The sequence below is a fragment of the Puntigrus tetrazona genome, chromosome 19 (genome assembly GCF_018831695.1).
Source record: "Puntigrus tetrazona isolate hp1 chromosome 19, ASM1883169v1, whole genome shotgun sequence".
Lineage (NCBI taxonomy): Eukaryota > Metazoa > Chordata > Actinopteri > Cypriniformes > Cyprinidae > Puntigrus > Puntigrus tetrazona.
The window spans coordinates 9,492,037-9,516,071 of NC_056717.1; the positions used below are offsets into that span (position 1 = coordinate 9,492,037).

At 38.4% G+C, this 24,035-nt stretch overlaps 3 protein-coding genes across 5 annotated transcripts; 1 reads left to right on the forward strand and 2 right to left on the reverse strand.

The window, feature by feature from the left end:
- The first annotated feature begins 280 nt into the window (after positions 1 to 280).
- rpl30 (ribosomal protein L30) lies at positions 281 to 2,015 on the forward strand. Its single transcript, XM_043217735.1, has 5 exons — positions 281 to 393; positions 508 to 556; positions 1,267 to 1,412; positions 1,523 to 1,653; positions 1,915 to 2,015. Exons 2-5 carry the CDS (start codon positions 536 to 538, stop codon positions 1,965 to 1,967), a joined length of 351 nt encoding a protein of 116 aa, XP_043073670.1. The 5' UTR covers positions 281 to 393; positions 508 to 535; the 3' UTR covers positions 1,968 to 2,015.
- A 1,570-nt stretch (positions 2,016 to 3,585) lies between these two features.
- On the reverse strand, positions 3,586 to 13,002 carry laptm4b (lysosomal protein transmembrane 4 beta). Its single transcript, XM_043217734.1, has 7 exons — positions 12,695 to 13,002; positions 11,179 to 11,296; positions 9,475 to 9,548; positions 9,121 to 9,243; positions 8,939 to 9,037; positions 8,101 to 8,196; positions 3,586 to 6,103 (listed from the first exon to the last, which is right to left on the reverse strand). Exons 1-7 carry the CDS (start codon positions 12,785 to 12,787, stop codon positions 6,029 to 6,031), a joined length of 678 nt encoding a protein of 225 aa, XP_043073669.1. The 5' UTR covers positions 12,788 to 13,002; the 3' UTR covers positions 3,586 to 6,028.
- A 2,450-nt stretch (positions 13,003 to 15,452) lies between these two features.
- mtdha (metadherin a) lies at positions 15,453 to 22,982 on the reverse strand. 3 transcript variants are annotated; one of them, XM_043217939.1, is made up of 12 exons: positions 22,508 to 22,982; positions 21,757 to 21,918; positions 20,134 to 20,218; positions 19,853 to 20,008; positions 19,675 to 19,722; positions 18,969 to 19,136; positions 18,662 to 18,742; positions 18,473 to 18,547; positions 17,866 to 17,990; positions 17,683 to 17,781; positions 17,462 to 17,573; positions 15,453 to 17,117 (listed from the first exon to the last, which is right to left on the reverse strand). In XM_043217939.1, exons 1-12 carry the CDS (start codon positions 22,859 to 22,861, stop codon positions 17,050 to 17,052), a joined length of 1,533 nt encoding a protein of 510 aa, XP_043073874.1. In that variant the 5' UTR covers positions 22,862 to 22,982; the 3' UTR covers positions 15,453 to 17,049. The 3 variants fall into 3 exon arrangements, with proteins under 3 accessions (XP_043073874.1, XP_043073873.1, XP_043073872.1); XM_043217938.1 differs by having other exon boundaries at positions 19,853 to 20,005; positions 21,757 to 21,921; positions 22,508 to 22,980; XM_043217937.1 differs by having other exon boundaries at positions 21,757 to 21,921; positions 22,508 to 22,980.
- Positions 22,983 to 24,035: the final 1,053 nt, after the last annotated feature.

Consider the following 24,035-nt stretch of genomic DNA (forward strand, 5'->3'; position numbering starts at 1 on the left):
GAATTAATTCGCCTTGAAAAACCTGATTTTACTGATTTTAAGCGTGATTTCTAAACAATTGTATGACTATGACTTCTTAGGGCATTTTTTAATAATTATTTATTATTGTGCCAAACACTCATTCTGAGACGCAATGAGAGATTGAATGTTTAGATGAGGTTTTCAAAACGATTTTATGGATTTATTTATCTTATGTTTAACTCGCCAATGCTCTAAATCTCGCGCAATTAAATTAAATGTCAGTCTAAAAAGAGAAAAAGGCACGAGGTGGCTGTTCTGAGATCAGTGCTGTCGAGGTCCTCGCGTTCTCGCGAGGCGGGCGCGTGAGGTTTACGCGCGCGGTGCACGCTGGGAAGCCCTTTCTCTACGAGGCCATCTTGGTGTGATCAGGAGGTGAGCGCGGCTCTGTCGGAAACTATTAAAAAACTCATTTTAAGGCGTCTGTCGAGGACACGAACGCATGATTTCGATAGTGTATGTCTTGATTTGTTGCTCCTCTGTATTTAGGTTGGCCAAATCGGACTAGGCAGGAAAAATGGTGGCCGCAAAGAAGACGGTGAGTGGAGCGCGATGCTGCGCCGGAGAACTTCACGTGGAAGCTCCGCTACAGGCCTGATTAGAAAAACCAGCACGTTTCCATCCACAAATACTGACATATAGGCCTACGATTACGCAGTCGAAGCGTTAATACGCATTGTGTGGTGCAAATGTTTGTCTCTTACTGGTGAAGTGCTGTTGAGTAAGCTAACATGTGAGCTAGCTGAAGAGTGCGGCTGTCTGACAGGGTGTTTCTAGTAACCCTACAGAGGATCTGTTTTGTATTGTGTGTGTGTGTGTGTATATATTTATTAATATACAACGAATGTCTCTGCAAAACGTGATGCGTCTGTATCAGACAAGCTTATTTCGTGAACTAAAGCCGCTTTCGTTAATTCATCATTAACAGTGAAGTTGTGTAGGAGCAATACTTATAAAATGCCTCTGAGATATAGTATTGTAGTGAAGCAGACGTGATATGGTCACACATGCATATATATACATATACACGTTTATAAATTCATTTCACGATGTGACTTGAATTGCTTTGGAAGTTTAACTTCTGTAAATATATTATTAATGCACATGATTTAAAAATATTCAGTCAAATAAGCTACCGGTAATAGTCTAACGTAAGAGATATTTGATGTTAGTTGCTTTGTCAAGTGTTTTTTTTTTTTTTTTTTTACATTCTGTGTTGTGTTTATAGCGTTATATTAATCTTTACAGAAAAAGTCCCTGGAGTCCATCAACTCTAGACTGCAGCTTGTGATGAAGAGCGGTAAATACGTTCTCGGATACAAGCAGTCTCAGAAAATGATTCGCCAAGGAAAAGCCAAGCTGGTAATCCTTGCCAACAACTGTCCCGCTCTGAGGTGTGTTGTTTTTTTTAATCTGCTGTCATTGTCCGAATAATCTGTGGTGCCGATGCAATTGTGTAAGGGTTGAAGGTGTTTTAATGATCGACGGTTTTATATATTTTAAGGAAATCTGAGATTGAGTACTACGCTATGTTGGCCAAAACCGGAGTCCATCATTACAGTGGAAACAACATTGAGCTGGGCACAGCCTGTGGTAAATACTACAGGGTGTGCACGCTGGCCATCATTGACCCTGGTGTGTATTCATGCATCGCTTTCATTCAGTGCGAGAACTGATGCGACTCCATCTTACACTTTTTGATTCGTTTGAACTGATTTTGTAGATTCTCAAAGTAGACGTGCATTTAAAAGGTCGTGATTTTTGAATCTAATGTGGATTTCTAGCATGTCTTGGACATTATCTGACTGTCCTTTGCATTTTCAGTTAATGTTGTATTATTGATTCTCGGTTAAAATGAATTGCTCTGTTGTTAATACCTTTGTCTTGTGTCCATAGGCGATTCTGACATCATCAGAAGCATGCCAGACCAGCAGCAGGGGGAGAAGTAGAGCCATTTCCATCAGATCTTATTAGAAATAAAATTGGTTGAAACGGTCTTTGTGGTTGTTGAGGGTTTTTTTTTTCTTCTCAGCCTTTGTTCACACTTGACGTCTAATGGATAAAATGCATAAACCAGGGGTGTCAAACTCAATTCCTGGAGGGCCGGAGCCCTGCAGAGTTTAGGTTCAACCCTGCTAAAACACACATACTATGTATGAAGTACTTGATTAGCTGGATCAGCTGTGTTTAATTAGGGTTGCATCTAAACTCTAAAATTTGACATCCCTGGCATAAACCTTTCCCAATTTCTCATCTTGATCTTTGTTTGGTCACGTGTTTTTTTTTTTTTTTTTAATAATAATAAACAATGCAATTCCTTATGCTTTTGGGAAATGTTTATTTTTCCAATAGTCTTAACATTTTTTAATTAACAGAAATTTATGTGCTTTGATTTCAACTTGACTACAGCAGTGGAATAAATCTGAAGCCACTAGAGGGTACCGTTTTCTTTCTTCAGCAGTCGAGGCATTTTCATCAGTACAGGGTGAATCACAAATAGAATACAATGTTATCTAGTTTGAATATTTCTATAGCCCAGTTTTAAATTTGTTGATACAGAATTGTGATATGCCATCTTATGATGGTCCAAAGCATTTCACTACATGTCGTACTATGTATGTCTGTATGTGACAAATAAAATTTGAATTTGATTTAAAAGGCTTTTCATCCATAGATTTAACAAAAAATTTAAATATATTTTGCTCATTTAGTTTTTTTAAATGGCATATGTTTGAACATATTTAACATACAATTAGAAGAGGCTGACTTCTTTCACAGGTCTGAGGATACGATATTTGAGGAGATCTAAAAACTGAAAATGATGTCTTTGCAGTGGCTATGTGCCAGTGTCTGCGATAAATAGGCAGGTTGTGTAAACCAGGAACATTAATACTTTCTAAAGAACGCAAAATGATATCCATCTGTGATTTTTTTTGTTTTGTTGTATTCATAAACTTTATTTCACAATTGTTTCCACGCTCCCCAGTGATTTGATGCATCCCTTGAGATGTGGAAAAACGTGCTGCAGCAATGACACACTTTTTTTATCCTAAGGATTTTCAGACCAAAATAAAAATCTGACAGGCCTAAAGCGCTTGAGCAGAGAAAACATCAAATGCTCTCTTCACTGAAGTGATTGCCCTACTTTCCTCAGTCACGTGTAGACAGTTTTGAAGTCTAATTCTTAAGTACCCACACAGATAAATATAATCAGCCTCAACTGAGCATGTTCAGTGAGCTTGCAAAATTAAAGGATAAATAGGGAACTGGAGTGATGCGCAACTGTGTTTCAGTAAAGACCTCAGGCTGCGTTAGTTTTAATATACTGAAGCATCACTGGACAGCATCCTCGGACCATCAAAAGTAGGTCAGCGTAAGAAGTGTATATAGATTTCAGTAATTGGTAAAAACCCTGACACAGTTCTGCTGAAGCAGACTTAGAAAGTAGGTGAATCCGTCTCCTCCGGTCAAGCAAAGGCAATGCCACGCTTTAATTGTGAAGTCGATCCATTCTGACCTTTCCCAGATCTCGCTGGGCTTCAGACATCAGGCAAAAGACGGCCATGATGAAGCATTACTGGAATATTTTATTGTTCAGAAATAAGACATAAGCCAGTGTCAACCCAATACAGGATGTGTAACAAGACAAAAGACAAACGTTCACAGGCATTCTACCTACTGACGGACATTGTTCTGGGTTTCTGAGAACTCACTTTGTCATATCCATTGATAATTACTTCATTTTTATGAGAAATATTGTGAGAATGTTATAATAAAAACTACAGGTCACGATACCAAAAGCAATTCTTTTTCAATTGTGTTTCGTGATAAATCATTGCTTATATGAAGCTAATTCGGAGACGCTCAGTTGAAGGTGAAAGTCCACACAGAACAATGAAAGAAAATTCCTACATTTCTATTTCCTTAATGCATCTACATCTAATGTTACTGTAATGAATAAATGTAAGTATATAGTCATTTTCAGCTATGGATACATGTTACAAAATACCCTTGCATAGCCACTGTATATAAAAATTAAAAATGTTCCCAATAACAAGCTACTTTGAGCTAGACGGTGACTGGGGGAGACGCCATGTCATCTGAACTCAGCTACATGCTAATCTACTGTCGGGGGGGGTCACACCGTTTTCTTTTCATTTGTCACGATTACTGAATAACACACCATTCATCACAGACAGTAACATGAATGAATAATATTCACTTGTGCAAAAAACATTGCAGTCTGCAGCCACAGATTGTAACCTAGTGATAATGACGGAAAATTCACACTGCTTCTCTGAACAAATGACAAAAAGGATTTCCTAACACCCATAAGTTTCATTTAATCTCTGAGCACTGTGTGGTTCAATGCAAGTTACAGGAAGTCGACAGCATTTGTGGCATAGTGTTGATTACCACAAAAATGGTCTGGTCCCTTGTTTTCTTCAAAAAGAAAAAATTAAGGTAGGTTATGCACCTACAATAGAAGTCAATGGGACATTTTGTAAAAGGATTTTAAGTGCGAAGCTCTTAAATTCATGAAAGCACTTTATATCTGCATATTATTTGAACTTTAAGCTGTTCAAAGGCTTAGTTCGCCCAAAAATGACAAGTCTGTTATTAATTGACAATGACAAACCCTTAAGACCTATGTTCATCTTCTAAACACAAATGAGGATATTTTGATGAAATCTGAGAGCTTTCTTACCCTGCAGAGATTCAGAAAATTCAGATTCTACCACGTTCAAACCCCAGAAAGGTGATAAGGAAAGAGTCCTTGTCAGTGGTTCAACTGTAATTTTACAAAGCTACCAAAACACAGCACAAAGAAAACAAAACTCAATTTCATCATTCATTTCATTTCATCAATTTCAGTCAGACCTCGACGTGCATTTATTTTTGTTTTCTTTGCAGACAAGAAGTATTCTCGTAGGTTACGGTTGAACCATGTGACATTAGGACACTTTAACAATGTCCTCACTACTTTCTGGGCCTTGAAAGTGGTAGTTAATTACATCATTTCCATTTTTGGGTGAACTATCCCAATAAATGTGTTTTTAAAGTCAATTTGGGGGTTTAGGTTAGCTCAGGTTCAACTGTAAAATGGGACGTAACTTATATCGAAAAAAAGTTTTGATTGATTTTACACTAAAATCACGTTAACGCAAGTTGTGTGAGCATTCAAGATAATGCAGTGTTTTAACAAATTGACAAAATTAAACAATGGTAAATTTGATGAAGCTTAATTTTTTTTTTTTTAAAGTAAACAAGTGACAAGTCATGATACACAATTCTATTGCAAATCTACTTGATTTCAAATCTAAACCACAATTTCACTGTTCACAAGCAGCGGGATTGTTCGAGTCTTTTTGCGACGTCTACACCATCTAAAACTAACAATTAGCATTTGATTGATTGAAAGACAAAATTAAATCATCATGTTTTGGGACATTGTGAAAGGAAGACTTCAAAGATTTAACTTTGTTAGATAAAATGGTGTAGAATTGCTTGCATTAATTGTTTTGTAACTAATTTAGTTATATTCTGAATAAAAATGTGTCGTTTTTATTTCGTACAGTACATCGAAATTAAAGTGAAAATGCCGGTTTCTTACATTCAGTATATTTCTACGTAATTCCCATTTTTAAAAGTGCTCTTACGTAACTCCCGTGTTTATCATGCGCGCCGCATTCAAATCTCAGGTATATCAGTAGACAACAACACTACTGAGTAGTTCACAGTATTAAAAAGGCCAGTGCCGCACATAATCGCCAAAAGTGCAAATCAGATTGGAGCCGACACACAGCGTTGGGTTGCCAGGACAGCTGGGCAGCCTCGTCGAGGGAAGGGCATCTCAAAGTCATACTGCTGCCTCCAGAGAGGAGAGGAGAGAGGAGACTTACGTCACACAGCGACAAACAGGAGACCAGGGCAACGGAATGGGCCTTTGTGACGGAGATTGTTTCTTTGGAGAAGGTTTGGGAGGAGCGTAGTAAGAGTTGTGCGGTTCTCAAGCTGAAACGTACTGAGGAGGGGGATCCTTCGGGGGGATGGCGATGGCCTCCTCGTACGGTGGAAGTAGTACCTGTAACATAAAGCGGTTACGTGTTAAATATGCTGCCCTTTCTGTTGTACACTGGGATCGCAAGAACATTTGAGCAGAAATACAGTATCACTAGAACAAAAAGAAATCCTTTGTTTTTAATAGCCTTTTTTGTCCATACAGTAAGGGTCCTCATAGCTTCATAATGTGTCACGGACTGTTTTAGCCATTCTGGGCATTGAATGCTTCAGTTCTGTCTATGCAGGAACAAATTCATAATTCGTGGTCATAATGTATGTTTTTCTTCCTTTTATACGTTATGTTCGGGGCTCTGTACAAATGTCATATTATAAAATTAGAATTTTTATTTCTTCATTTCTTCCGTTTTCAAATACGTCTATGTGTTTTTTTATTTATAAGCTTTAGGTTTTTCATTTTGGTATGAAAATGAAATGTAGCCTTGGCAGTTAGCTAAAATAAAAATTTTTATACGTTATTTTAACGATAGTAACCCTGGAAAATTATACACAATAAAAAAGAGTAGCATAGAAGCACGTGTTCAGAAAACAGCCATTGATCTATGGTGCTTTAGAAGATGCAGGTTTAAATCCTGTACACCAAGGCTATGGCAGACATGAACCGAAAGCGTTTTTAAACCACTGTGGGTCAGAAGATTCCCGAAATGTCATCTTAAGTATAAATGCTATCCGTCTCCGCAGAGGAAAATTCATTAACCTATACAGGAAAACCAGCCAAAAACATTCTCTGTTACGAAAAGGTGAGCTAATTAGTAATATGGTCATGAATGCCCTGAGGGGAATCGCATTTTCACCTTGTCAGGATGGCTGGAATGCGGATTTCAAATGAACCAAACAAGTGTGGACAGTTATGTAACGGCCTGCAGCTCAATGGTGAAAAAGCCCCATGCTTCTCAATGGCCTTTTATTTCAGTTCTTTCTGTGTCTTTTTAAAGCATCTGACCACTCGTTACTCTGGTTGTCCATCTGTGGAATGACCCGGGCGATCCAATTAGTCCAATCGCCCACCCCCCAAAAACTTTTTGATAATTATAAACCTACAAATAAAATGCATTATTTCAAAGCGCTATACGTCACTTCAGATAAAAGCATCTGTCAAATGCATTAAATGCAACTCTTCGTACATGTGAGCTGTCAGTGACTGGAAGGCTGTGAGGGTCAACGGAGCAGCAGGACAGACAGACAGACAGAGGCAGTAAGACGGATTACTTATGGCAGACAGTAGTGGGATTAGAAGCAATAGAGGAACGCAGCACACTGCCCTCTCTAATGCCCTCCATAAACACTGACTCAACAATGCAGAGGGCATGAGGAGACCGTCATCGTGATCCTGCTGCGAAGCACGTCAGAACATCGCCTATAGCTGTGCAGAGATAAACTACGTGAGACTTTTTATGACTGAATCATGTGTTGGGCGGAGAAGCGAAGCGGATGATTTTCATTAGGTTTAGTTGGGTTAATGATACTTTAACGCTGCATTCTTTTACCGACGTGTATAGCACGACCAGTTTAGGCTGATTTGTGAGCGAAGAACTTGTGTGGATCAATCGTTTTCGGTGAACCGATCGACGCAACTCAACGGTCTATCCATAATTACACTAGCATTCAAAAGTTTCAAATCGCATTTTTTTTTTAAATAGTTTCTAAGCAAACCATCTTGTACTCAGCGAGATGATTCAAAAATACAGTAAAAATATGTTGTGAAATATTATTACAATTTAAAATAGAAAATAGTTATTTTAATATATATTTGAAAATGTAATTTATTCCTGTGATGGCAAAACTGATTCATGTCAAAACTGATTCACGTCAAAACTGATTCATGGCAATCTGAATTTTATTCCAGTCTTTCATTATTGCTGCTTAATATTTTTCAGGAAACTACATTTTTGCTGAATAGAGAAAAAAAAAAAACAGGATCTGATTTAAATAGTTTAAGAGAGTACATTATCTACAAATGTGAGTGTAAACAATTTATGTTCGTATAAACCTCTGACTTACTGTAGTGTCGTTTGTGGTGACATAAACCAGGACCTCTGTAGTGCTTCTTCCACTGACGTATCTGTAGCAGTTCCACACGCAGGCAATAAGGTATGCCTGAAGAGAAAAAGAGAAAGAACAGCCGCTGATGCTAAATAAAACACCACCATAAATCATGTGCATATGGTTTAAGCAATAAAAATAATGAGCCACAGATACGGTGTCTACACTATTTAATTTCCAGATGGTAAAAAATTATAACAAGAACATATGGGACAAATAACATAAACATTTTTTTTTTTCATTTAAAACATACACAGTGACAGTATTAGGCAAGGCTGTGCTGTAACTGGTTGCCTTTCTTTTTTATTTTTACAAATCTGACAAACATAAAAACCGTCAACCGAATATCTGCTTCTGCCGTTCAAGAAACTAACCCTTAAACAGATTTTACGGTCTGTTCCACGACTGTTTTTCAACATATTTTCCACTAAATATAATGATACTCGTTCTCATTCGGTTTGATTCAAACAGATCGCATGCAATAAACAACCTATTAGACTGTCATGCACACAACAGCATGGGAGGGAAGCAGAGGTTAATTTTAGCACACTGTGTTTATCCCGGCAGAGTAATCTGCCTCTCTCTAATGCCGTGCAGGCTGTCATAAAGCGATTTGTATCACATCTGAAGTCTACTGGAAAAGTCAGGCTTCTAGAAGGACAACACAGTACTTGTCCGAAGCGGTCGCATTCACAGTCATCTTGCAGGCTACTGTGCATCACATCTAGCTACAGCGAACCAAAAATGATCTGGCAGATCGCAATAAAGGGAAAGCGGTACAGTTGTTTGGCTTTACCTTAAAGGCTAAGATGCATCCAACGAAGAGAAGCACTGCTAATACTAGGCACATGTTGTTTGTGGACATCAAGTCCTCTTTGTATGGAAAGGTCCCAGGCTGTTAAAACATAAAGACGCATGCAGTCAAAAAGAGAATGACACTCAATGTTTGATGTTTTAAAAGTCAGATCAGATCCTTACCAACTGCTGAAGATAGTCCTGTATGGTGTTGGGGTAAACAACAACACTTATTGCTACCAGTGTGTTTAGAGCAAAGTCAAAGATCTGGTAGCAGAAGAAAGGAATGATCCATGCAGCATGTTGCTGAAAGATAAGAAAAAGATCATTTAACTATGCAGCACTGATGCATCAAGCATTTAGTTTTGTTTTGTTTTTTGACCTTCAATCACAAATCATTATTTTTGGTTTTTTTTAACGCAGTTCAATGCAAGAAAGAAAGTCTCATGGGTTTGGAACGAAACGAGGGTGGGTAAATAATGGCAGAACTTTCATTTTTTTAGGCGATTAATGCATTTAACAAGCAAGTTGTCAAACCTTATATGCACCGTAGGTCGCCATTCCACAAATCAAAATCATCAGCAATGAGATTGCAGCAGCGATACACATGTCTGGAGAAGAGAAGCACAACATTAGATCTGCACAAGCGATACGGAGACTAACGGCTAAAATATACCATCTTGTAGAGTGGGTCTCAATGTGACCCTGGATCACAAACCAGTTACAAATAGCATGGGCATAATGTGTAGCCAAATATACACTGTATGGGTCAAAATTATACACTTTTCCTCTTATGGCAAAAATCATTAGGATATTAAGTGAAGATAATGTTCCATTAAGACATTTTGCAACGTTTCTACTGTGAATTAAGTGTCAAAACCCAATTTTTAATTGCATAGTTAAAAACTGCATTTGGACAATATTTTAATTTTTTCCGCAATTTGAAATGGTTATATCTCAGCCAAATATTGTCCCAACAAACCATACATCAACGGAAAGCTTACTTATCCTGCTTTCAGATGGAATTATCTTTTAATATGACAAGAATTTTATTAAAACTTATTTTGCCTGGCATTCAGCTAATTTCACTTCGAGTCGAATTTCTGCTGAGCTTACTAACTCAGATAATGCTTAAAATGAATGTTTTTGTTTTAACATCAAGCGTTTTAATAGTGTTGACATTAAAAATAAATGTTTTATTGGTGCAAAAATAATGCCAAAAATAATTCCTTGTAAATGGTCTACATTTCTACAAATTAACTGCAATAACTGAAATGTAGACTCGGTCATATGCATCTAATAAGACCTAAATCATGTATTTTCTTATCGCGCACTAATGTATTAATTGTATAGCGTTGTCTTCAAATGTCTTTAAAAATGCATTGAAATGCATCCGTCAACCGTAATGAATTATTTTGCACTGACATTTCTATCAAAATACAATGAAATATATCTGTGTGCATTTCTGAATGATTCATTTATGAGCCAACTTACTAATTCATCAGAAAAAGCTAGAGACAGACATACGAGCCAGTAACATTGCCTGCCTCAGTTAAAATTTTAGTAGCTCAGCCTAGCACTCACAAGACGTCGCAGGCTCCGTGAACTAGTTTCTTGACCTAGCGGCGTGTTTTCAAAACAGACCACCAGACTTTCGTTCTCTCCAAAACACAGGCATATCTCATATTATTGAGAAATACAAACAAAGAAGCTTTACAGATAATAAAACAACCTAGTGAGCACAGACTGGAGCGAAACAAGTGAACTAACTTCTCTACTTCCACATGGAGTAACCTAACGGCTAATATTGCAGGGTTTTACTAATCTTTTGAATGTGCTGCCGCATATCAGCCAAATTAATTGGAGCCGCTCGTGCTCTCTCAGTAGTGGAAGTACATAGAGTTCAGTGGAGCCGGTCTTTGAAATAGAGCTTAATCCCCTGCATATGTTAAAGGCCACGCCGCCGTACACTCTGTCTACTTCAGCGCCTATTACAAAACAGGCTTCATATAACAGACGCGAAGCTGCCCAGACCAATTATAAGGAATCATAGTTTGAATCCTGCTGATGAGAGCCGGTTTTAATCAATGTCACCGGAGCCGGAATCTATAGCCGCACAGACAGCAGGGAAATACGATAGCGCTCTTTGAGCTCTCGCTGAACTTGAAAAGTAGATGACGACTTGTTATAAATGTGTGTGCAAATGTAATAACTACAGGGGATTAAATGACTCGGACGTACTTGCGTCGTCCATGACATCCAAATCCGTGCCGAGTTCGGAGCTGGTGAGGTGGTAGTGGTACTGGACTGGGTCATTGAGAGCCGACAACAGGATTAACAAAACCACTGCGTTGATGAGCTGAAAGACAGAAGACAGATTATTATATTTGATTTCAGCGCTTTATGTGGTATTTTAATACCTGCAGCATTTTTGTGACGTATAAACATACAGTCAATAGTATTTTCATTCACTTTTATTATACATGTTTTAATTCATTCGTTCATTTATTAATGATATGCATGTACGCGTGTCTGTGTGTGAACACATATTATATATTTATATATTATATAAATTAAATTAAAATGTATGCATGCCACAATATCTTAATAAAATGTATATGTAATGAATTCATTAAAACATGACTGAAGAGCTCTTTTGCTCAGCTTGGAACAATTTAAAAACGTGTTTTTTTTTTTTTTTTAATTTTTAATTTTGCATTTTAATTTCAACAAAGTGCAGTTGGGTTGATTAGGTTAAAGATTAACAAGATAACATGACTTTTGAAAATGTTAAACTTTTTTTTTTTTTATCTGTTTATCCGAGTTATCCGTTTTGAAAAAAACATTACATACATACACACACATACACATGCACACACACACATATAATAATAATAATAATAATAATAATAATAATAATATATATATATATATATATATATATATATATATATATATATATATATATATATATATATATATGCTGAAATATTCACTTCTCAGACCAAGAAAAAGTAATCCCAACCTTATTATAATTTTAGCTCTGCATAACAGTCAAATCAAAAATTAAACGAATCTGTGACACACATTGTCTTTATCCTCGTTCATTGTCTCTGATAATGTTTTGTCTGGGACAGCAGTCTCCTGTCTGTGTCAATAAGCATCACTGCATCAGTTTTTAGGTTAATGAATTCTGCTGTTCCTTGCGGTGCAGAAGAAACTGGAGGCGACCAGAATAATCTGCCGCTGTTTTTATTTGCATCCCCTAAATGTAGGAGAAGACACAACTTCCTTTTAACAGTTCTGGCAAAAGATCAAAGATTATTTTTATATTTATAACACATAAACGGTCTCCGGTGTCTAAAACAAGCCTCAGCTTTTAGATTAAGACTAGGTGGAAGTACGGCATCGCGGGACTAATTACGGTCTAATTTAGTGGTTACATTATTTAAGGCTTCTCGGATTTCCTTTGTAATTCTGTTTTCTTATTCTCGGCGGCAGTGCCGTTCTCTCGAGTTAGCACAATATTATTAGGCATTGTAAACATGCGTGGACATTTTTAAACGTTTAGGATCCCCCCCAAAAACACAAGATTTTCCAAAAAGATACTTTTTAAATTTTAATTCCCTTAAATAAAAAATCAGAATTGCACTAGCGTATTCATTACGTACCAATCAAAATAGTTTCCGTTGGATATAATAACAAACAGAAGGACTATAAATTGATGTCATTTAATGTAGGAGTTGTACTGGCTCACCATATACCAGATGCCCAGGATAATGGTGCCCGTCCGTACATGACAGCACAGGCAGCAGCTGGTCGTGTACCATCTGTCCCACGGAGAAATCATCTTCACGTCCAGAAGCAGCACAGCTAGTTCATGTATGCCTTTTGAGCTCGAAGCGATGTTGTTGTTGTTGCTGTTGTTGTTTTAAATCGATGGTTTTCGAGAGCTACGGCTCACCGTCGCAGCATTCGGTCGCCGTTAAATCCGGAGTTGTTTCCGTTTCCCGTTAGCGTCCGGTTCTTTCCCACCGCTGCATTAATCCAGCTCATCTCCGCACCACGTGACCGGAGGGGGATTTGGCGTGACGTCAGAGGCCCTCTGTTCAGACGCCGGGAAATCAACATTTTTATTTATTTGTGAGCAGGCATTGTCACTCAACGTGGGTTATCAGAGATATTTAAATAGAAAATATAATTAATATATATAAAAAGAACCGATGAAACACTAAAAACGAAAATACTGTAAACGAAAAAGTACTAAATCTATAACCATTTAAACACACAACAAATCGTATAAATAAAAATGAACTTGAATGTGAGTGGAAGTCAGCTGGTGTATTGTCTGTTTAAATCTTTAAAGGCATCCTCACACAGCAAAGGCGGCACAGAAACCAGATCTGAAGCGGCATAAATCCATGGAAATGTGCATTTGCATTTACATAGACCGTTTAATGCTGCTCTGAAGCGGCGTGAATGCGTTTGCACGCAGGAGTTAAAACGGTGGGAAACGTATTACGATTTTAAAATAATATAAAACAGGAAATTAAAACAAAACAAAAAAACACCACACACTTGTAAGACTTTTGAGCTAATCCTAATCTCTCCTCACTGATGTCTCTGAGCTAGTCTACAGACTGCATTCTCTCACAGACTGCTTCCTCTGCTTTTATTAACATAAGCTCTGTACTTTTCGGGACATTTGTTTCCCCTATTGGCAGACTTTTTTATTAGCTTTAGCTAAAAGAAATAGAGCTATATTACTGTAGGTTACTAGCCTATGTGTTTTTGACAGGCGTCCTTTGGGTTGTCGTGACAACGACGCTGTTTACGGCGGCACTGTTACGCCTTTCATTTCCCCTGAATCAAAGCAGCACTGGATGATTTTAGGTCCGCTTTTAAGCGGCACTGCGTCTTTACACCGAATTCCGAGCAGACACAGACCCACTTAATTTAAAACAACATTAAATCGGCCGTGAAAAGATGCCTTTACAGCGATAAAACTGTCCGTGGTGACAGGAGTTATGAAAAAGCGAAGCAAACATGCCTTCAGACTTATTCACCCTTGGTTACAAAAGTGTTCATATAATCTCCTCCAGTGAGATTATATGAAGGGATCCAGTGTTGATGAGGACAGGGCTCTCTACGTGACACAGGAGGAGAGCAGATGGCCCATACCAATGAGACGCGGTGTGTGTGTGTGTGTGTGTGTGTGTGTGCCTGCTAAGCCTCTGTGGGCGGCAGCTCCTTCACGGCATCAGGGGATTTGCAGCTCTCAGCCAATGTAAGTTAAACAACAGCAAAACAACATGGTGGCCATACAGAGTGAAATGTTCAGGTTCAACTGAAACTGGGACTTTCATAATTTATAGTAATGCATTTAAAAATTTGTTCTGTTTTTAGTTGCACAACACTCATCTTCTGTCAATGATTGCGGCCTGTAGACTACCATTCCGAAGTTTGGGGTCAATTTTAATATAATTTTTAAAAAGAAATGCGAGGTGATCGTTACAAAAAAAAGCAGCTCTTTAAAAGTCTCATTTTTGTTCATGTAAGAATGCTACAAAAAATGTCATGTTTCTCGACCAATGAATGACCACATTAGATTTGTGAAGCATCACGTGACACTGATTTACAGCTTTACAATCTCCAGCCTTGGTGATCTTATGAGACTTTTCCAAACATATGTCACCCACCCGAAACTTTAAAGTTTGACGTTAAAGTTTACATTAAGACAAAAGGATTTATGGCATCGTGGGGCACCTTAAAGAGTGTATTAAGAGCCAGTAATTATTTGGCAATTGCCTTAAATACGGGCAACATAATTAACGCGATTAACAAATACCTACCTGTATCAATTAAAAAAACAAAACCTATAACAAATGAAAAACTATATTTCTTTAACAACAGCATAGCATGGCTTCCACAGAGCATGGTTGCTTTAAAAAAAATCTCTATCCCTTTGGGAGAAAAAAAAAAAAACATAAATCAATAAAAAAGGATTAATGTGGCACAGATCTAAAATGAAATGAGAAAAGGCAGGAGAGGTCGTCTCTGTACGCGTGACACGAGACTGCACTTACTGACAGGATGCTGCAAAATAGAGCAAACCAACAATTCATTGTCTAGTGTATTTAATATATATATATATATATATATATATATATATATATATATATATATATATATAAAATTGCATTTCTTTAACTAGTCCTTGTGGCACAATAGAAGTGTGTAAAACGGCAGTTATAAATGTCATCAACCCAAATATTGATGGATAAATAAAGACGTCTGTGCACAGTGCGCTGTATCTGAGGTATGAAGACGGATTAAAAAGAGGCCAATAACAAGCCAGCATAAAAAAACAACAAAATTCAACTTGCAAATATTTTGAAATTCTACGTTCTCAATGCAAGATTAAACAGCAAGACTACCTAAATTGCAGAAGTGGTTTTTTGTGGCTTGATTGCTAACGTCCCTTAAAAACATAAAATCAAAACGACAAGAAAGGCTAAAACAGCATTTTCTTTTATTTAACAAATCAATCAACAGCTCTAAGCTCAAATAGCGATCTTCTTTTATTTAACAAATCAACATAGAAATATTGCATTGACTTAAGTAAACATGATCATTCTCAAATCCATAAACCGGTAGAAATACATCGTCTGAGTAACCTCTAGGATGATAAACTAAGGCAGGCATCCGATGCTAGCCCGGAGTGCCTCAGAAAGACATGATCTACTGAAATTTACAAAACGACCAAGGGCAAAACACCACTAAGTCAACCCAAATATGAATATGCGTTAAAAATCCCCCCCTCCCTCAAACCCACCCCACATCCATTCATCATCATCATCATCATCGTCGTCATTCATCATTCATTAAAGCCTATTTACAGTGAGTGGTGCTTGCACGAGTGGACAGAGAATCAGGGCGTTGTTCATCACTAGAAATGGTTATTAAGTTCATGCAAGTGCAACACTGACATCAATCAAATCTGAAACAATAAAACGCCAAACCTGTTAAAAAGACTTCAAAATGAGGAAGAGAACAGAAAGCATACACTACTAAGTATAGATTAAGGCAACAGATTCCTGATACTTGTACTGTTTTAGTGTCATGGAATTAAAGCTGCACTAATCGTCAACGTTCCCAATTAAAAATCACATTAACCTGCTAACTTGCTCAGTCAGAACGAACATGAACAAAAATCTAAATGTTCACATTGTGCAAGAAAAAAAAAAAAACTAAAAAAAAAAAAAAAAATACACATGGTATTTCACAACCTTCAGCACAGTGCAATTACGAAGAGTTTTACCATAGAGGAGAAAAAAAAAAAAAAAAAAAAGCCCTTAATAGTTCTATACATATGGCGTGGCTTTTTCAACTTTAGTTTGCAGGAAATAAAGCATTGGGGTCAACGAGTTGATTAAAAAGGGAAGTCATAACATCTCCAAGATCCACATACCCAGTTATACGGGTAAAATATATATGTTATCAGGACGGAAGAAAAGCTTTAAGAAAATAGGTTTAGCATTAAAAAAGGTTCTCTGTACTATAACCGTTCTCTGGTTTTTCCCCACAGTCATTCACCTTTCGCTGCTGGAGCTAAGGTCACAGAGGAACTGCTGGAGGAGACGGCGGCTCGCGGCGCCTCTCTGTGGCTTCTGACAGTAACTGCAGCACTGAAGTGCCACAAGAACAGTGATGCATGGAAAGCAAGAAGATTCTTAAAATTTCCCAAATTAAATTCAACTTCAAAATCAGTTTAGTAGCAGTTGGAAAATTATGATCATGAATGTTTTGCTCCACTGAAAGCATGTCTGATATCAAGGATGATAAGTACTCCTTAACAAACTTCAGTGTAGCATAATAGTGCACATAGTAGTGTTCCAGCCCACGGACTGCTCACCTTTACTCTAGACTTATGTTGTTGTCGTTTTTTTTTTTTTTTTTTTTGGCTGAGTTTTTCCAACTCAGTTTTGTTTCTATTTTGGATTTTTTTTTTTTTGTAAAGCACAGTAAATTTATTCAGTATAAAATTCTGTACTGTGAAATTATTGCATAAACAATCTATTTGCATAAGCTATCCTGGATGTTATTCACGGTTCATGTTTCTCTTCTGGCCTTTTTCTTTTGAACTTGCTTCGGTGGTTCCCAATTCTGATCAGATTTCTCTGTGGAAGCAAAAAAAAAAACTTTATTCAGCAAAATTATTATTAGTGATAGAATTACTATATACAGCAGGGTTCTGAAGAGTGTGGGTGCATATATATGCTGGTATTAATAAAATATTAATAAAGCATTAAGGTATTAATAAAATAAATACATTTTAAACTTTAATTTTTTGACTGTATGTGGCAACAGATTAAACATCTACCCATCCATCTCTTTCACACACAACACCATAAGTAAAACTGAACTAAAACCAAAAAAATATTATAAAACTGTATCTGTCACACTAGAATGCTGCTGCTCGTCGTAGGATCCACCTAGTGCTCATCACGTGTAATCCACTCACTTTGTGAAGACTGTGGAGGGATGTTTTGCTTGGATCCCTCATCTTTTGGAACATGAGGATGAGGCTTAACAGTCGCACTCTTCTCTGCAGGAGCAGAACCTCCTTGAGTCACCTGGGAGAAGAACGTACAACTTCTTCAGTCATGCAGAAAGTAACCAGGGTTGACATTTAAGCATTTGTTCATCGTGTCAACTTATTCATTATGGAAACGTGATGGTCACCTCAGTGACTGAACCGTCTTCCGGTCTCTTCTTTTTCTTTCGTCTTTTGGATTTTCCACCTCCTGCAGGATCTACCTTGTCGTTGTCATCATTTGATTCCTGCATGCAGAGCAAATACTTAGTTAAATCTATTCAATGCTGATAAAAGTAGCAAAACAACAAGCGAATGTGTTTTTTTTATACCACAAGTGGCTTGGAAACTGGCATCTCTTTCAAAGCAGGGGGATCTATTTTGTTATCTTCAAAATTGCCCCATCTCTCACTTGGAGGGTTCCAGTCTGAGCTCAAGTCATCGTTGGTAAGACCATCTGAAAAAGCAGATTCTAGTCTTAAATACTAGAAATAATAGTCTTTCATAACATAGACTACCACTCAAAAGTTTGAGATCGGTGTTTTATTTCATTCCTCAAAAGTCACAGTAAAGACTTTCATAAAAAAGGTACATAAGATAAAAGAAAAATAAATTAAATTTTCCAAAACATTATGGATAATATTTAAAATAAATCAACAGAACAACACTGATTTGTGTTCAAGCAAATCAATATATTAGGATGATTTCTGAAAGATCACGTGACATTGAAGACTGGGGTGATGCTAAATATTCAGCTTTGACCCAACAGGAACAAATCACATTTTAAAACACATTATCATAGGAAACAGGTATTTTAAAGTGTGATATTAATAATATTTCACCGTTGTTATGCTAAAGGAAAATAATTTTATTCCCTCCCCCAATCCCAGACTTTTGAATGAAACGTTCATCAAGTAAATAAATAGGTTTTGATCTTACTCAAGTTGGACCATTGGCTGGGTGCACTGTCCCACTGTCCTATTTCAGAGTTAGGCTTAGTCCCAGTCTCTCCGCCTAAGAGAACACATGGAAAAAGTTAACTCTTCATGTTTCTATGATTAGCATACAACCACGAAATTGTGTGCTGCTCAAAAGATAGACGGTGTAATGGAAATTAAAGATGAACACCTGGTGGGTTTAGTCCGAGCATCGTCAAGTTTACTGGCTTCTGCTCTGCTTTAATTCTTCCATCCAAACCAGTACACAGCCCTGTCCAAAAAATAAGAGCATGTAAATATAAAGCTCTGTGATGTGAGCGTTATTATGCTTAACATAATATTAAGTAATAACTCAAAAGGTTTATATTTCATTAGATCTACCATCTGATGATTACTACATGTAACGAGAAACTTCACAATAATCTGAAAAACCCCTTAAAAGCAACCATTGTTATTAACAAATCACGGCCGGGTCATAAACGGCTCTGATCTATTACCCTCTGACTCTTGTTTCCAGGTGGCGTTCTCACGGTTCTTGTGCCCAGGGGTCTTTCTCCCAGCAGACAACTTCTCGTTGTTTAAAGCATTTGTTTGGGTAGACTTCACAGGCACCTCTGTCCGTCCTCCGCCGTTAACAGAGTGCACATCATTCCAGTTAGGAGACACTGAAAGGGAAAGGGTGAAATTTGTAATAATATTTACGTTTGTCTGGCATCCCAGAAAAGATTTAAAAGGAAAGTGTTAGATTCTTATTTAAAAAAAAAAAAAAAAAAAAAAGAAGAAGTTGCAAAGTGACACCCTTTCTGACAAATGCTGCATTTATTTGATTACAAATGCATTATTTTAAATGCATTTCAAAAAGTAGTATTTCAAAGCTGAATCTGCAGGAGCCATTACACAAGACTCTAACATGTTAATATGCCACTCAAGAAACATTTCTTATTATCATCATCGCTGTTGAAAGCATTGCTTGGTATTTTCCAGGATTCTTTCAAGCTGAAAAGAAATTTTTCACATTGCAAAGCGTCTCTTTTGATGAACTGAATGCATCCCTGACGAATAAAAAGTAATTTCTTTTTTTTTCTTAATATGTAATCTTACTGTCCCTTTGACCAATAGCACACATAAATCTATGCCCGCAATAAAAATGTATTGCATGTATTTCCATTAAAGTAATTCAAGAGTTTTTCGGACGGTTTTTACCTGAGGATATAATGGCGTCACCCTTCGAGGCCTTGGCACGCGAGGACTCTACATCAAAAGAAAGAGCGCTTTAATGATCAAATCCAGCAAGTGTCTTGAGAAAATCCTTGCGTATTAACATTTTCTTGGATCCCACGAAAAGGCTCATGAACAAAAACTGAACTTAGGAACTGCATACCCTTGTTCTTTTTGGTGCCAGCTGGGGCTGCAAGCACAGGTAGCTCCATCTTCAGACTGGCACGATCTCCACCCTCAGGGCTCTCACCAGGGCCCTTCTCTTTTTTGCGCTGCTGACGTTTTTCTCGATTACTGACCTTGGTTTCCCAAGCACCTGCTAAACACAGTCATACTGAAAGTGCATCTCAAGAGCGGCTCATTTGAATTTCTGATTTCTGACTAATCTCTAACAAACAGCCTTCACACTGAAAACCACTGCAGTTTAATAACACGGTTTCATACCTTCATCAACTTCCTTGCCGTCAGTAGAGGAGACATCTTGGGTCGGCTTCACCTCTGGTTTAGGTTTCTTCTTGTTTTTCTTAGCCTACGCAAGAGCCAAAAACACTCATGTACAACTTCCTAACAAGTCAAAGTATCTCTATTACTCCAACAGACTGTTATAAAGATATCTTAAAATGCTTAATAGGCCTTGTAAAAGCCTGAAGTCTAAAGTTTGAGGCCTTGGGACAAAGTACAGTTTCCCCTCTGGATGTACCCTACATTTGCTGTATCTGCATTATCAAATTACAGGCTGATACTGACACCCGACCTCTCTCAAATCACTGTTTACAGACTGAACCAAGGCTGATTCAAGCCTTCACAGCGCTATGAAGATCACAGACAAGCGGCACAATATTCCGTTCAGCTTTGAATGTTGCGTAGCTTGTCAGTGATCTACGGCTCTGCGCATTATCTGCATTGTTAAGGTGCCCTACAAGTGGAGTTGGAAATTTCATGACTACGATTTCAGAAAGGCGAATGACCAAGCCCAGTCATATTTAGGAGCGAGAAGCGGATTCCAGATGACACTTGAACTGTGACTTTGAAAGGGCACGCAGATTTGAGACGCTTTATATTATGTAGAATTGACTGTATGTAGTGCAGATATTAAACTGCCCAAGCCACTTGGACTAATTGTTCTAGGTTTAACATTCACAAGCACCCCATGCGGACACTTAATGAGTTTTATGGTTTAGCGACAGCTTTTTTTTTTTTTTTCTCTGATTGTCACGCGACGTATAGGTAAACAAACAGGTACTATTAACACGTATAGGTACCATTTTATAAATGAAAACCTCAACTTTTCTAGGCTAATTTGACTAGTGACTATACTCCCAATTCTGGCGTAATAATAAAAGAGTTTCGCAAGCGTGACATGGCCACAGCAGGCGCACGCTCTCTATGCGAGCTGAGAGGGGCTGGCTGTTTTCAGGCCATATTAGCCTGGAAAAGTTGAGGTTTTCGTTTTACGCCGGTCTCGGCACACAGTACAACTACAGAAGAGTCAAGTTTTAAATGGGAAAAATACTGAAACTCTGGTCATTTTTGAACACTATGCTACCGGTCTAATTGGATTCAATGATCTTTGCTATGCTAAATGTGCCATCACCAAAGAAGAGCCCATTTCCAAAAAAAGTGCAAATATTAAAATCCGAAGACATTTATCTTCGGTTGGTGTGGATTAATACGGTTTTCCTTATAGATCTCTTTACATTGATGAGTTTTATCATGAACGGGCCTTTAATCGATCAACTACTTTAAAGGTTATGATATGTACAAATATTTGCATTCAGATGCATTCTATCGGAGTTTGTATGATTCTTACGCTTAACACACGCTACTTCCATGTCGTTTCTGAGACAGAGGTAAACAGGTTTTTGGAAAAAAATCACTGCATACGTTGTTAGCAAAGCTCCAAAAATCTCTAAACCGTTTTGCTCCTCAGAAAAGCAAATCAGCCCAACTAAAACACACCGCAGCTTTGCCGAAAACGGCTTAGCTACTACAATTATTGTTACTACAAATATATAAACATAAATACACTTCCTGAAGGAAACCAGCATGAATACTAGGTGGACCGACCTTGGCGTCAGCAGGTGGCTGTGCCGGTACCGGGGCAGGAGCTGGAGCTGGAGCAGGGGTTGGGGCAGAGGCAGGAGCAGGAGGGGGTTTCTTTTTCTCCTCCGTGACTTTGATTTCCACCTGAGGTCCTGCCACCGTCTGTCCATTGGCCTGGGCCTTCTGCTGCTGCGGGCGCATGACAGTTACACACCAACAGTTACAAACTCCTCATTTCCTTCCTCTATCGAAGGACAGCGCTCGAAAACTACCCTTAGGCCGTGAAAACCGTCACTACGCGGATATTTTATAGTTCAGAGTCGGAGGAAGGCGGCGTTTAGCCGAAACGAAACTTATGAGCGTGTAACGTTACTGTGCTACGTGGCTCTCCCACCGCCTTCGTGCGCGTTTCATTAATACACTCAGAACCTAAATAACAAGGCCAGACTCGTTCGTTTAATACTAAAAGGTGACTATAAGCAACAGAGAGTTAAATGGTTACGATTGGAAAACATTTTCTATGCGAACAGCCGATTCTTAGCGGCTTTGACAGGTTAGCACGTTAGCGGCTAACTTACTCGTGCAATCCTCCATCAAACTCGACCAGCCGAACGTGACTTTTAGGAAGATAGCGTATCTGAAAAAACTATCAGGCTGCCCGTCTCGATTTCATTTTTGTGTTTCACTAAAAAAAGGCTGTATAGGAAGACGGCTGTCTTTAAGTTTTCAATCACAGCCATTAGCACTAGCAAGATCACATTCGCAGGCCGCTTACCTTCTCGGCTGCTTTCTTTTTGTTCTTCTTTTTCGGTTCGCTCGGCTCGGTCTTCACAGCCTTCGGCGGTACGGCGGCCTTAACCGTGGTCTTATTAACCGCGGCGCCGGAGCTCGCGCGAACGGGCGCCGCTCGGCGCTTCTTCCGCCCGCAGGCCGCGATCAGCAGCAGCAGCGTCAGCCCGGTCAGCACCGCGCTCAGGACGAGCCACGTCGGATACTCCTCCGGCTTTAGCCCCAGATCCAGCCCCAGCTCGGCCCGGAGGAAGCCCAGGCCGGAGGACAGCAGCCCGCGGATACGCTCAGACACGTACTCGGCTCGCTGTGCGGCTAAAGCTCGCCAGTCCTGGTCCATTTTAAGCAAGCGGACAAGAACCGCACACGGAGACGGAGAGTGAGCTGCTGCTGGCAGCGGGAGAGAGTGAATGGCAGGAGGGAGTGGCTTTGATATTTCTCTCCTTCTTACATTATGGCTGTGTCTCGAAACGTATCGATCTGACTACGTAGACAGCACTTTTGGGCGTCTTTGGAGGGCGCAGCATTTTCGATCCTCAAAAGAGGAAACAAGTCTAAGAAATGTATTCTCAAGTTTAGGTAAATTTTTAACAGATTCTTAAAACAATATGTGATTTTTTTTTTAATTCATCAGTTTGCTTTGCTTTTATGTTTACGTTTATTTATTTAGTTCCACTCCTAATACTTTTAAATAAAAATAAATAAATAAATAATAATAATAATATATATATATATATATATATATATATATATATATATATATATATATATATATATATATATATAACCTCCTCAGCCTATTGACAAATGATGATATTTTTAACCTATCAAAATTAGTTTAATCACTGTTTAATCACAATAATGACTGTATGACTATTTTAAATAAAATCACTAAACAAAAAAAAACATGTATTAATATGTTTATTCAATCTGGGTTTGTCATAAGTCTGAAAAAGACACTGATTTAAATCTCAATAGAATCAAGAACATTTTGCTGATTATTATTATACACACATCTTATCATCTTATACATATATATATATAGAGAGAGAGAGAGAGAGAGAGAGAGAGCCTTTGCTACAACACTTGAAACACAGATCGGTGTGGTGGAAACCAGGCACTGCTCCTCCAAAAGCAAAGTGTACCATCCCAAAAAATAAAATTCTTTGATCTGATGAACAGTTCTAGACCCGTTTGGTGGAAACCAGGCACTGCTCCTCCATGCCATCCCAAAAGCTGTTTTTCAGCCGCTGGGCTGTTTTTCAGAGGCAGAGACTGGTTGAGGAAAAGAACATGACAATGACCCCAAGTACACAGTCAAGGCAAAGCAGGGGTGGATTAGGGCCAGCCCTGTGAACACCCATCTCCGGAGAGGCCTGAAAATGGCTGTCCGCCGACAGTCCCCATCCAACGTGACCGAGCTTGAGAGGATTTGCAAAGAATAACGGCAGAAAATCCCCCAGTCCAGGTGCGCCAATCTTTGAGGCTATAACTGCTGCCAGCGGTGCTTCAGC

What these genes read in the sequence shown, in the direction of transcription:
- laptm4b (XM_043217734.1), bottom strand. Translation starts at nt 12,787, where the DNA reads ATGATTTCTCCGTGGGACAGATGGTACACGACCAGCTGCTGCCTGTGC. An exon ending in GGATGTCATGGACGACGCAA is followed by an intron (nt 9,549 to 11,178) that starts GTACGTCCGAGT and finishes TCTCTTCTCCAG; the next exon opens with ACATGTGTATCGCTGCTGCA. An exon ending in AGGACTATCTTCAGCAGTTG is followed by an intron (nt 9,038 to 9,120) that starts GTAAGGATCTGA and finishes ATGTTTTAACAG; the next exon opens with CCTGGGACCTTTCCATACAA.
- mtdha (XM_043217937.1), bottom strand. Translation starts at nt 22,861, where the DNA reads ATGGACCAGGACTGGCGAGCTTTAGCCGCACAGCGAGCCGAGTACGTG. An exon ending in CAGCCAATGGTCCAACTTGA is followed by an intron (nt 17,991 to 18,472) that starts GTAAGATCAAAA and finishes CTGCTTTTTCAG; the next exon opens with ATGGTCTTACCAACGATGAC. An exon ending in AAGACGGTTCAGTCACTGAG is followed by an intron (nt 17,574 to 17,682) that starts GTGACCATCACG and finishes TTCTTCTCCCAG; the next exon opens with GTGACTCAAGGAGGTTCTGC.
- rpl30 (XM_043217735.1), top strand. Translation starts at nt 536, where the DNA reads ATGGTGGCCGCAAAGAAGACG. An exon ending in AACAACTGTCCCGCTCTGAG is followed by an intron (nt 1,413 to 1,522) that starts GTGTGTTGTTTT and finishes ATATATTTTAAG; the next exon opens with GAAATCTGAGATTGAGTACT. An exon ending in GCTGGCCATCATTGACCCTG is followed by an intron (nt 1,654 to 1,914) that starts GTGTGTATTCAT and finishes TTGTGTCCATAG; the next exon opens with GCGATTCTGACATCATCAGA.